The 13804-nt window shown below is 41.1% G+C and overlaps 1 protein-coding gene across 2 annotated transcripts in view; it reads left to right on the top strand.

The window, feature by feature from the left end:
* Positions 1-9651, top strand: part of RNF8 (ring finger protein 8) — a 68790-nt gene extending 59139 nt beyond the window's left edge. For both annotated transcript variants that reach the window (XM_036769099.1, XM_036769100.1), the window contains one exon: positions 8381-9651. In XM_036769099.1, the coding sequence (XP_036624994.1) occupies positions 8381-8427 (47 nt within the window). In that variant the 3' untranslated portion in view covers positions 8428-9651. The remainder of the gene's footprint in view (positions 1-8380) is intronic.
* The last annotated feature ends 4153 nt before the right edge of the window (positions 9652-13804 follow it).

Raw genomic sequence — 13804 nt, 5'->3', positions numbered from 1 at the left:
CAGCCACCAGCACCACATCATATACAAATCAACAATTGTCTTAGTGCTGAGTGCTCCAAGACAAGAGAAGAACAGCAAAAAACCCTGCCCTGATTACCACCATGTAGTCCTTCCTCAGGACCCTGAGGAAGAGTTACTGAAGAAGTGCTTAGGTCATAGAATGAAAGGATTTAGAGTTAGAGTACCTTAGAGAGGGAGTTGCGACTCCCTCATTTTGCAGATGAAACACTGAAGCCTAGAGAATTTAGGAACCACATACACATAATCAGCTTTTGTTATATTATACTAGGGTGTTCACAGTTTGACCTTTGTTAGTCAAGATATGTCGATGTAAAATAGGCATGGGACCCTATCCCAAATGTTGTGCTTGCAGATCACAGAGAAGTTATTGCAAGGCCTTCCAATAGTGGAAAAGGAATTTAGAAGGAGGTTGCTGATGTCGCTCTCTTTTTCTTGAGAGTTCTGTACCAGGTCCCAGTGATGGATATCTTTCCTATTGAGCCAAAAGATCTGGCTGCTTTTGGGACCTGCTGGGGGCTAGTGAGAACTACTTTCATCTACACTGCTGGATTCCTCACTACTTGCCTAACATTTGGATATCCTTATACTGTCAGTCTTTGTATCTTGGGGCAAAACACATATGGTTGGAAAGAATTGGTAAGATCATAGTGTTTCTCCTGAGGGAGGACAGACCACATAAAAGCAAGGAGGATCTGATGATTATGGGATGATATGTACAGTCCCCATAGTAATCCAATAAAGCTCTGCCTTCAGGGGAAACCTCAGAGCCAAATTACTAGAATGTTATTTGCTGGGGCAAAGCATGGCAGTTCAAAGGAAAATACCAACAGCTAGTTTCCCCGCCAGGTGCTGTCCACCATCTGGCTGTTAGCTAAGCAGTGTACATTTGTGTCTATGGATATGCCAGAGAAGCAGGAAGCCTTACTATCCTAGCCACAGCTGGTAAGAATATTCTCTTCAACTAGCTGACTCCTATTCCTAAGCACTTTTGACTCTAGGGACTTTGAGGAGTTTTCTGACTCTGATAATGAGTAGCAAACAGCTGCCTAGTGAACCCGTCCTGATTGGGCTGGCCACAGCCTGCCTGAGACAACCACCACAGTAGCTCATGCATCTGGACATTTGGAGGCAGCCAGTCTGTCTCAGAGGAGTATGAGTGCTAAGCAAGTTATTCTTGTAAAACCCATGGACAACATTTCTGACATGTGGAAAGGTGGAGATATCTTTGATTTGTAACCAACATACTTGCTGATTTTCTTCATGATTTTGTATATATTACTTATTTCACATAATTGGATTATTGGTCTCAACATTGAGCATCCAGAATTTTTTTCCTTCTGACATCCTGCCTCGCTTCTCAGTACTTGTACGTAGTGCATACATTTAATAAATATTTGTTCATTGATTGCTACCAGTGCTCAAATTGTAGCACCCTTCCTGATTTTCTGGGCCTTGTGCACTACATGGTGACCCTGGAGAAGTTGGCACTCTACCCCCAAACCTGGGTAAAAGATACTCTTAGGAGTGACATACCAACTACCAGTAAAATTGACAGATTACCTTCATGTTGTAACCTACAGCAGACAGATTTGATGAGGGTTGGTGTAAATCATCTGTACTGGAAAACACAGATGGCCTTGGAATCAGTGTTTGGCCAGATTAAAAATGTTAAGAGATATTATCACTATAACCTAGGCTCCAGCCGGCATCCCAGTTCCCCTAGCTGAGTAAGTGAAAAGGGTCTGTCCCCTGCTTAGCTAGCTCAGGCTGCAAGGCTGATGGCAGTCTCTACAGCAGAGGGCACTAGTGCATAGCAGAGATCTTTTCTTAACTTTTAGGAATATCTCAGGAACACCATACCAGCCTCTGGTCACCTATAGATGTGTGTCCTTCCTTGCTTTTATATATAGATAGTGAAATCTACTGTGTATAGATGACCTTTTTAAATCCACCGTGAGAACAGTATTGGTTTTTAATTCTAATCATTTTAAAAAATCACCCTCTTATTCGCTGTAGAGAACTAGTGGCATGGTAGGCCAAGAATCAGCCACCAGAAAGTTTTCTTTTTCTTTCCCCTCTTATCAGAGTTGTTTGGGATCAGGGTAGCTTTGCCTTATACCCATTTCCAACGCTTGAGGAAGCAGGTAAAGCTGAAGTCTAGAGGAAGGGCGCTGTGTACTTTACAGTAGTGTGTTGGTAAGCAAAATGGGCTCTTAGCACTCAGTTCAATTAAGTGCCCTTGGAGGGTTTGGTCTTTGTTTCCTTGATTAGATTTGGGTGTCCTTGGTGCCTCCTTGGCTTAGGGGAGGGCCTAGTTTACACATGAGTTTGAGTGACATGTCTGGGACAGCAGAGGCTTTTAGACCATGTGGGTTTAAGTCACCTCTTTGTGACGATTCTAGGTCATGTGGGTGAGTTGCATGTGTGACTCACCCCTGACCCTGAAAAAGATATAAAACCAGGAATTGGCTTTCTCTTCCTTGGAGCGCTTATCCACAGCAGTGGTAGCACGAGTGACTCTGGACCGGCCCTTGGTTTGAGCTCCTGGGCTGAACCTAGATGTTGGTAACTATGAATCTGTATTTGGTCTGTCTGTCAGTGTTTGTAATTTGTTTAGGGCTCTCACTCTTGGTGGCGTGTGGAGACTCCGGGCAGCTGTAGCTAAGAAGCCCTCCAACTCGTAAACCCCAGTGCTGAAACTTTGTTAAACTCTGGTAACTCTGTATTGGGATTTGAATCAGACAAGGTCTATCTGTCGATGTTTGTACTTTGTATTTTGTTCCGAAGTTCAGGGTGCTGGCTTTTTCCCCTGAACTAAGTGAATGGTATTTGTATGCTGAATTAAAATAAGCTTGTCAACCCCTTAACGTTGCTTTCCTTACTAAAGCAGATCAAAAGAACCTGTGCTTTTGCAGTGTGCTGGTAGTATTCTTGTTGTTGGGCTTGTGTTGGTCTTTTACCCCCACAACAGCTGCTAGCCAGATTGTTGAAACAAGTAGTTAATCCTCTGAGTTAATTTCTTCCTGATCCATGTTGGAGGGTAAATTACTCATTCTTTCATGAATTAAGGGAAAGAAAAGGAGGAAACTCTTTTCTCCATACTTCTCTTCTGCCCTGTTAAATACATTTTATTCAAGAGAATAGACTGCTTCTTAATCCTTGCTCCTTTCCCCCCTTTCCCTTCTTTTTGTATTTTTTTTTTGTATTTTTTGTATTCTCACTTTATTTAGTGCCTTCTTTGGTATGATGAGGAATGGCTGAGCTTAAGAGTCTTAGACACAACCACTTAGCCATCTTACCAGAAGCCTGCCCTAATTCCTTTCTTTTTAAAAGCTAGAGAAAAAGAAAGCTCCTCCCTCTTCCCATTTGGCAGCATTAGAGCCAACATATTAGGTTAGGGTTATTAAACAAAAAACCCTATCTCTGCTGCACACAAAGGGTTGAAAGCCATACTGGCACGTTTCTTTGTTTTTGCAGTTATCGAAGCAAGCATAGCATTTGAGAATTTTCCCAGAGCCTGACAAAAGGCTGCTGAGCCCTCATTCAGAGATTGATAGGTTGGAGTCATCAGCAGTCTTACTGTTCTACAGTGTTGGAGTTAGAGAAATTTTTGGTTCATACACTACCCTCTTGTGAAAAGAGGAAATACTGGTTTCAGGGCCAGTTGGAAGCTTATGTTAACCAAATCGCCAGTGCAAAGTAGTTTAAATAAGGACTCAACTTTAGGTCCAGGAACTGAGATTGGTTAACTGTAGTCATCCTTCTGAAGTTGCACCAATTCCATCCCTCTTCCAGTCGATCATTCCCGGAAGATTGGCTCTCTGAAATCAAGGTTTAAGACCTGGATATGGAGCTGTGGGCAACACTATGTTACTTAGGATAGTTAACCATCCTTTAACATCCAACTCAAATGACACTTCCTAGTTCCTCTTAAAGAAAAAGAGCCTTCCTCTTTGGACCATAAATTCTACTTTGTTAGACACTTATATAACCAGCTTCTCATGTATTTTTAGAGTTATCTCTGTGTCTTATACCCCTATTAGACTGTTAGCTCCATAAGAGCAGGAGCAGTGTCTTAGATAAAGGTATGGATCTTCCCATGGCAGTGTTCTGGACACAAGCACTTATCTTTTGTCCCCTTTTAAATAGTATTTTATTTTTCCCAATTACGTAATAAAGACAATATAAAAATTTTTTTTCCTTATTTCTTTATTTAATATTTTTTAGTTTTCAACATTGATTTCCACAAGATTTTGAGTTACAGATTTTCTCCCCATTCCTACCCTCACCCTACCTCGTGATGGCATATATTCTAATTGCCCTTTTCCCCAGTCTGCCCTCCCTTCTGTCACCCCCATCTCCCCCACCTTTCCCCTTACTTTCTTGTAGGGCAAGATAGATTTCTGTACCCCATTGCCTGTATATCTTATTTCCCAGTTGCATGTAAAAAAACAACTTTTTTTTTTGAGCATTTGTTTTTAGAACTTTGAGTTCCAAATTTTCTCCCTTCTTCCCTCCTCACCCACCCTCCTTGAGAAGGCAAACAATTCAACACAGGCCACACACGTATCATTATGCAGACACTTCCATAATAGTCGTTGTGAAAAACTAACTGTATTTTCCTCTATCCTATCCTGTCCCCCTTTATTCAGTTTTTTTCCCTTGATCCTGTCCCTTTTCAAAAGTGTTTGCCTTTGATTACTTCCTCCCCCTATCTGCCCTTCCTTCTATCATCCCTCCTCTCTTATTCCCTTCCCCCCTACTTTCCTGTAGGGTAAGATACCCAATTGAGTGTGTATGTTATTCCCTCAAGTCAAATATGATGAGAGCAAGATCCACTCATCCCCTTTTACCTGTCCCCTCTTCCCTTCCAATAGAACTGCTTTTTCTTGCCACTTTTTGTGAGATAATTTACCCCATTCTATCTCTCCCTTTCTCCTTCTCCCAATATTTCTCTCTTACCCCTTAATTGTATTTGTTTATTTATTTTTAGGTATCATCTCTTCATATTCACCTCACCCTGTGCCCTTTGTCTACATAGATGTATATTCCCTTCAACTACCCTAATACTTAGAAAGGTTTCATGAGTTACAAATATCATCTTTCCATGTAGGAATGTAAACAAAACAGTTCAACTTTAGTAAGTCCCTTATGACTTCTCTTTCCTGTTTACCTTTTCATGCTTCTCTTGATACTTGTATTTGAAGCCAAATTTTCTATTCAGCTCTGTTCTTTTCTTCGAGAATGCTTGAAAGTCCTCTATTTTTTTTGAAAATCCATATTTTGTCCTGGAGTATTATACTCAGTTTGGCTGGTTAGGTGATTCTTGGTTTTAATCCTAGCTCACTGACCTCTGAAATATCATATTCCAAGCCCTTCAATCCCTTAATGTAGAAGCTGCTATATCTTTGTTATCCTGATTGTGTTTCCACAATACTCAAATTGTTTCTTTCTGGCTGCTTGCAATATTTTCTCCTTGACATGGGAACTCTGGAATTTGGCTACAATATTCCTAGAGGTTTTCTTTTTGGGATCTTTTTCAAGAGGCATTCGGTGGATTCTTTCAATTTCTGTTTTACCCTCTGGTTCTAGAATATCAGGGCAATTTTCCTTAATAATTTCTTGAAAGATGACGTCTAGGCTCTTTTTTTGATCATGGCTTTCAGGTAGTCCAATAATTTTTAAATTATCTCTCCTGGATCTATTCTCTAGGTCAGTGGTTTTTCTAATGAGATATTTCACATTGTCTTCCATTTTTTCACTCTTTTGGTTCTGTTTTATAATATCTTGATTTCTCATAAAGTTACTAGCTTCTACTTGCTCCATTCTAATTTAAGGTAGTATTTTCTTCAGTGGTCTATTGGACCTCCTTTTCCATTTTGCTGATTCTGCCTTTTAAGGCATTCTTCTCCTCATTGGCTTTTTGGAGCTCTTTTGCCGTTTGGGATAGTCTGCTTTTTAAGGTGTTACTTTCTTCAGTAGTTTTTGGGTCTCCTTTAACAAGTGGAGTCCTTGGAGAACATCTATGTTGAAGGAGCCAGAGGAGGATAAGGAACCAGCCAAAAAAGACAAAAATCACAAGCCCTGGAAAGACAGGACAGAAAAAGGACCCTTAGGTTTGGTGATAAGGATATCATTAGTGGTCTTTGGGAACAAGCTGTTTCCTTGAAGTGGTTGAAAGGGAAACTATTGTCAAAGGTTGAGTAGTAGCAAGTAGGTAGTGAAGGAAGCAAGGGCCACTAAGTGTAGATTACTATGTATGTGGGTATTGGGCAGTGAAGAAGAGAAAGGAGCATAGCTTCAGGAAATGGCCAGGTCAGCGGAAGCGGCTTTCTGTTTTATCAACAGAGGGCTCATAGATTTGCAGTTGGGGTTGAGGGACCTTTAGAAGCCATTCTATCTAACTCATTCATTTTATATAGGAGGAAACAAAGGCCTGAGGAGGCCAAATAACTTGCCCAAAGTGAGATAAGATTGGAACCCAGGACACAGGACTCCAGAGCCAGTGTTCTTTCCAGTGTACTCTGGAGAATCCACTTCCTCACCGCCTCTGTGCATGAGATTACAAATGAGAGAGAAGGGGAGTTGGGGAAGGGACAGGAGGGAGAAGACAGGTGCAGAGGGTAACCTTCCTTAGTAAGGACAAGGATGACCACGTCTTCCTCTGAGACCAGGAGGAAGGTAGGGAAACAGAGAATGTGTTAGGGACACTGAGAGGGCTAATCAGTCAATCAATCAACAGTCACACAATCTGTGTGACAGAGATTGTGTTCCTTGCTAGGACTAAAAAAGAATGAAACAATCCCTACTCATAAGGAGCTTACATTCTATTGGACTATGTATTTAGTCATATATAGAATAAACATAGAGGAGACATTTCAAATAAGTACTTATTTTGTAGCTATGTCTTGAAGAGAGAAAGTGGTATTCTACACTCTAGGAACAGCCAGTATTTGTACTTCTCTTTGTATGGGTGTTTGGCAGTGAGGAACAGAAAGTATAATAGCTTAGAAAGGTGGCAAGGTCAAGGGGAAGGATTTTTGGTTTTTTGAGTGCTAATTTGTCTGAATCATAGATCATGAGAGAGAGTGGAGGGAAGTTATGTAGGTAGGTTGGAGCCAGTTTGTAGTTTTGTTGTTTTTCATCGTGTCCAACTCTCTGTGACTCCATTTGGGTTTTTCTTGGCAGAGATACTGAAGTGGTTTACCATTTTCTTCTCCAGTTCATTTTAAAGATGAAGAAGGAACTGAGATGAACAGGGTTAAGTGACTTGCTCAGGGTCACACAGTTAATAAGTGTCTGAGGCCAGATTTGAATTCAGAAAGATGCGTCTTCCTGACTCTAAGCCCAGCACCCAATCCACTGCACCACCTAGCTGCCTCCCAGGTTGTAAAGGACTTTAAAATCTTAATATATTTGAATCTAGAAGCAATAGGGAGCCACTGAACTTTATTGAGTAGGAGAGTGATATCAGATTTGTTCTTAAGTAGAGTCACTTTAAGTGCTCTTTGGAGTAGACCAGGCTGGGGAAAGATTTGAGACAGGGCCATTGTTTAAGTAACCTGGACGAGAGGTGATGAGGGCCTGAGCTGGGGCGGGAGGGGGCGCTATTGTGGTAGAGAGGAGTCAGATGTGAGACATGTTACAGAGATAGATATGGCAAGGTTTGTCAAGTGGTGGATATATGGGGTGAGAAGGAATGAAGAAACAAGGACGACTGTAAGGCTGTGAACCTGAGAGACTGATAGAGTGGCAGTCTCTCTGACAGAAATGGGGAAGTGTGGAGCACACTGAAGGAAAGGAGTCGAGGAAGTTCACAACATGGCCTCGTTCTTGTTTGTAGTCGCTCCATCAGACCCCTGGACACATCCCTCCATCGCCTTCAGAGGAAGGGGGAAGCTGTTGACTTTTCCCCACCGTGTGTGTGCACACACACGTGTACATACATACATACACACTTCCTCTTCTATCCCCTTCTCTCTCACTGCTCCCCCTGTCAGTTTATACTGTCTTTTTTTAAAATAGTATTTTATTTTTTCTAATTACATGTAAAGATAGTTTTCAACATTCACTTTTATAAGATTTTGAATTCCAATTTTTTTCCTCCCTTTCCTTTCCCCTCCTGAAGACAACTGGCAATCTGAAATAGGATATACATGTATAATCGTTTCCATGTAAGTCATGTTGTGAAAGAAGAATCAGAACAAAAGGGAAAAACCACAAGAAAGAAAAAAAGAGAGAGAAAATAGTCTGCTTCAATCTGCATTCAGACTCCCTAGTTCTTTCTCTGGATTTCAGTTTACACTGTCAAAAAGCAATGTAAATTCATCTTTAATTCTTGTCTCTTGTCCCTCCAAAGCAAAGAGCCTATCCGAGGACCAAGCTTCCTGCGATAAGTGTGACTAAGATACAAGGAGACTTTGACCTGGATCTGGAGGGACATTTTTCAGAAGTAGCTCATTCCTGCCTTTGGGACAGAGACCCGGTCGTGATACACCGAACTCCTGCCTCTATCACTGTCTGCATTATTATTTGTGTACCAGAGCGGCTCTCCAGTTTTGGATATTGTTTCTACTTGTCACTTTGTGGAAGATGCTTTATCAGAAGTGCTTCATCACATCAGATGGGGTTTTGGGGGCTGTGGATTATTTTCTTTCCATTTTATCGTTAAAGCATCCACATTGACTTTTTGAGGAAGCTATGAATTACCCAACTGCCCTGGGGTGACTAAGGTGCCTTGCAGCAGGAGGAAGACAGGTATACCTCTCTTAAGTGGACTTAAACGTCCCCTCCCAAACAAGATGTCATTTCCTAGTAATAAAATGTATAGGCTGCTCAGCTGGGCTTTGGAGTGTTTACCTTCCTTCCTTTTAGCTCCAAGCAGACGCTGGCAGTTCATTGACTGCAGCTGTATGTAGGAGCAGACGATGCCCCACCAGTCAGGGAGGCCGAGTCAGATCTCATGGCCAAGGCCTCACACAATCATGTTTTCCTTTTTGCTCCAATATGTGGTAACTGGACCTCTTGTTCTACCCTGCTGCAGTCCTGTTGAGGGCGTTGTCTTCCTTCAGCTGTATAGCTGGAGCTGCCAACACATTTTACCAAATGTCATAGAGATGTGATCTACTTCTTAAGAACTGTGTGTGTATATATACGTATATGTATTTAATTAAAACTTAGTTTTTTATGTGACTCCTTTTTTTTCTATGAAATAAAAATAATGTGTCTGTATCTACTGGGAGGCAGCAGCCTCTGTGACTACTAATGGGATCCTTAGCTGCTGATGACAAGAATGAGGAAAGACAGATAGGTATGAAAATCAGGAAGAGAAATTCTTACCGCTGGGGGCCTCCCTAGGAGGGTCAAACTTTGTTCAGTTGTTGTCATTCATGTGATTTGTATCCTGATCTGCTCTTGATACATTTAGATACATTTGGAACTGGCCGAGCAGCTATATTCAAAAAATGTCGATTAATGGTTTGTTGTGAACCTGCATGGAGATTTGTCATGACGTGCCACAGTGCCAGTGCTTTGGGTGAAGACATTGATGGCATTCATTAAAATGGTAATAATGATATTTGTTCTGTCTACCTCACAGGATTATTGTAAAAAAAATGCTTTGTAAACAAAGTGCTTTGCAGATGTGAGTTATTATAATTATGTCATACTTAACCAAATTCACAAACCTAGAAAAGATAGCTACTATGTTGACGGAATGAGAATCCAAAAGGATCTAATGGGATCCTAAGCCACGTTAATAAAGTCACATCAATTAAAAAAATTGTCTAGAGTAAGAGCAGTTAACATTCTCCGCATATGTCGCACTGCTCGGTACAAGTATTGTGTTCAGTGGATCACCTCATACAGGTTGACGCTTCTCCGTTGGTATAGACCACAGTCCCTTTGTGACCTCGTCCTGATTCTCGTTCATATCTTCCCATAAATTCTCCACCAGGTTCTATCCAGAGTGCTGCCTTTTTACATGGCTACCAGTGTAGCTTACGGACAGTCTGTTATTCCTTGCTCTCCCGACTGACCCATCTTTCCCAGGCATTTATCTTTGTGATGCCTTCTGATATATTGCTTGCACATAATTCAGAACTGGTAATATCCATAGCATATTTACGTCCACCATATGCCCCCCAATTGCCTTTTGGTTGACACACAATTTTGATTCTCTGGAGATTATGGTGCAGTTACAGAGTATTGCTGGAAGAATATTAGTATTAAGTTTTGTTTTGTTTTGTTTTTAATTCAGAGATTGCAGTCATGGAAAGCACTGTCTCACTTCCCAAATGCCCACTGTCTTATACCTTTTTACCCCAGTCAGTAAACATTTACTAAGGGTCTACTTACTATGTTCCAAGCACTGTACTAAGCTTTAGGGATACAAAGAAAGCAAAAGACAGTCCCTGCTCTAGGACCTAGTAGTCTAATGGAGACAACATACAAAAAAATTGTGTACAGATAAACTATATTCAGGATAAATTGGAGATGATCAGCAGAAAAAAGGCACCAGAATTAAGGGGAATAGGGAAAGACCTACCTCTTCAGTGTTTAAAATATTGGTCCTGGAGGAAGCTGCTCAGTGGCTTACTCATCTCACTGCCTGTCATAATCTGGACAGTAGTTTTTCTTCCACCTATTTTTACCTATTTGGATTGTTAGGTTGACCTGGGTAATTGTGAGGTACTTCATTTAGGCTGTACTCCAGTATTGTGAAACAGTGCATTCAGTTCATCATCAACAAACAAGCATCAGGCAGAACTCACCATCTGTAGGGAAACCCTCTTCAATTTGAACCTCCCAAGACATCCTCCAATGACTGGTGAATATATCTGCTTGATGTCTGCATGGTAATAATCAGAGGGTCAACAAAGTTACCTTGGTCATTTCTATCAGGAGATTTTATATTACTATAACATATTCATGGGAAACACTGTATTGGAAGAGATCCTTTAAAAATAATGTTCTACTGAATTAAAAGCTGTTTTTATAATAAGCAAAAACAAGTGTGATTTTGTGTTCCCTCTACCTTTCAGAATATTGTTTGCAAAAGACTCCCTGTTGCGTTCCCATTTTCTTTATTTTTTATAGATACTAATTTATTTTTAGTTTTCAACATTCATTTCCCCAAGATTTTGAGTTCCAAATTTTCTCACTATCTCTCTCCTCACCCAACCCCAAGATGGCTTGCATTCTGATTACTCCTTTCCCCAATCTGCCCTCCCTTCTGTCACTCCCACCCCTTCTCTCCCTTTTCCCTTCTATTTTCCTGTTGGGCAAGATAGATTTCTATACCCCATTGCCTGTATATCTTATTTCCCAGTTGCATGTAAAAACAAATTTTTAACATTGTTTTTTTAAACTTTTGAGTTCCAAATTCTCTCCCCACCCATCCTCATTGAGAAGGTAAGCAGTTCCATATAGGTTATACATGTGTAGTCATGCAAAACACTCATAATAGTAATGTGAAAGACTATTTCCCTCCATCCTATCCTGCCTCCCCCCTCCCCTGCCAATTAATTCTATTCTCTCCTTTGACCCTGTCCCTCATCAAAAGTGTTTGCTCTTGATTACCCCCTCCTCTGATTGCCCTCACTTCTATCATCCCCACCCCCTTTTCCCATTCTCCCCTGCTTTACTGTAGGGTAAGATTTCTGTACCCAATTGAGTGTGTGTGTTATTCCCTCCTTAAGCCAAATCTGATGAGAGTAATGTTCCCTCATTCCCTCTCACCTCTCCCTTCCCCTTCTATTGTAAAAGCTTTTTCTTGCCGCTTTTATGTGAGATAATTTACCCCATTCTACTTCTACCTTTCTTCTCTTCCCAGCACATTCCTCTTTATTTTTGAGATATTCTTTCATATTCAACTGACCCTATGCCCTCTCTCTCCCCCCCTTCCTCTCTCCATATATATATATATATATATATATATATATATATATATATGTGTGTGTGTGTATATATATATATGTATATATTTATGTGTGTGTGTGTGTATGTGCATGTGTGTGTATTACCTCTAACTATGCTGATACTGAGAAAAGTCTCATGAGTTACAAATACCATCTTTCCATATAGGAATGTAAACAGTTCAACTTTAATGTCCCTTACGATTTCTCTTTTCTGTTTACCTTTTTGTACTTCTCTTGATTCTTGTATTTGAAAGTCAAGTTTTCTGTTCAACTCTGGTCTTTTCATCAAGAATGCTGGAAAGTCCTCTTTTCATTCAATGACCATTTTTCCCCCTGAAGGATTATACTCAGTTTTGCTGGGTAGGTGATTCTTGGTTTTAATCCTAGCTCCTTTGACCTCTGAAATAGCATTCCAAGCCCTCTGATCCCTTAATGTAGAAGCTGGTAAATCTTGTGTTGTCCTGACTGTGGCTCCACCATACTTGAATTATTTCTTTCTGGTTGCGTGCAATATTTTCTCCTTGACTTGGGAACACTGGAATTTGGCTACAATATTCCTAGTTTTTCTTTTGGGATCTCTTTCATGAAGTGATTGGTGGATTCCTATAATTTCTATTTTACCTTCTGGTTCTAGAATATCAGGGCAGTTTGATAAGTTTCTTGAAAGATGATGTCTAGGCTCTTTTTTTGATCATGGCTTTCAGGTAGTCCAATAATTTTTAAATTACCTCTCCTGGATCTATTCTCCAGTTCAGTGTTTTTTCCAATGAGATATTTCATATTGTCTTCCATTTTTTCATTCTTTTGGTTCTGTTTTTTCTTGATTTCTCATGAAGTCACTAGCTTCCACTTGCTCCATTCTACCTTTTAAGGAATTTTGGACCTCCTTTTCCATTTGGCTAATTCTGCCTTTTAAGGCATTCTTCTCCTCATTGGCTTTTTGGAGCTCTTTCACCATTTGGGGTAGTCTGCCTTGTAAGGTGTTATTTTATTCAGTAATTTTTTTGGGGGGGGTCACCTTTAGCAAATCGTTGACTTGTTTTTCATGATTTTCTTGCATCACTCTTATTTCTCTTCCCAATTTTTCTTTTACTTCTCTTACTTGATTTTTCAAATCCTTTTTGAGCTCTTCCATGGCCTGAGACCAAATCATATTTTTCTTGGAGGTTTTTGGTGTGGGCTCTTTGACTTTGTTGACTTCTTCTGGATGTATGTTTTGATCTTCTTTGTCACCAAAAAAAGATTCAGTAACCTTAGCCTTTCACTGCTTGCTCATGTTCCCAGCCAACTACTTGACCCTTGAGCTTTTTGTTAGGGTATGACTGCCTTCAAAATGGTGAGTGCTTTGTCCCAAGCTTCAGGGGTGTTGTGCTGTTGTTTTCAGAGCTACTTCTACACAGCAAGCTCCACCACACCAGTGCTCCTCCTCCCCCAAGAACCGCCAACTGGGACCTCAACCCAAATACAAGCAGGGCAAAGCAAGAGAACCTTGCCTCAGTGCCAGCAAAGTGTTCCCTGCCCTCCTGCCACTTGATTCCTCCCAACTTCTGGGCCTGGGACCTGAAGCAACACCAGCTGGAGCTCTAGAAGCAGCCGCAGGAGCTTCCCTCCACACCACCTCTGTTGCCCCTGGAGCTGGGGCTGACCTCACACTTCTCTCAACCTGATCCAGCAGTTTCCCACTGACCTGTTAAGTTGTCTTTGGCATTTGTGGGTTGAGAAGTCTGGTAACTGCCACAGCTCAGTGATTCAGGGCCCTGAGCCCTGTTCTGCCTGGTCTACTGCTTGCTGGTCTGTTCTGGCTTGGCCCATGCTGGGCTGCGCTCTGTTCCCAGAATGGTGTGATAGACCCCAGCGACCATCCA

This window comes from Trichosurus vulpecula, chromosome 7 (genome assembly GCF_011100635.1).
Source record: "Trichosurus vulpecula isolate mTriVul1 chromosome 7, mTriVul1.pri, whole genome shotgun sequence".
NCBI lineage: Eukaryota > Metazoa > Chordata > Mammalia > Diprotodontia > Phalangeridae > Trichosurus > Trichosurus vulpecula.
The sequence above is the reverse complement of the archived record's forward strand: the minus strand, read 5'-3'. Positions and strand labels throughout refer to the sequence as shown.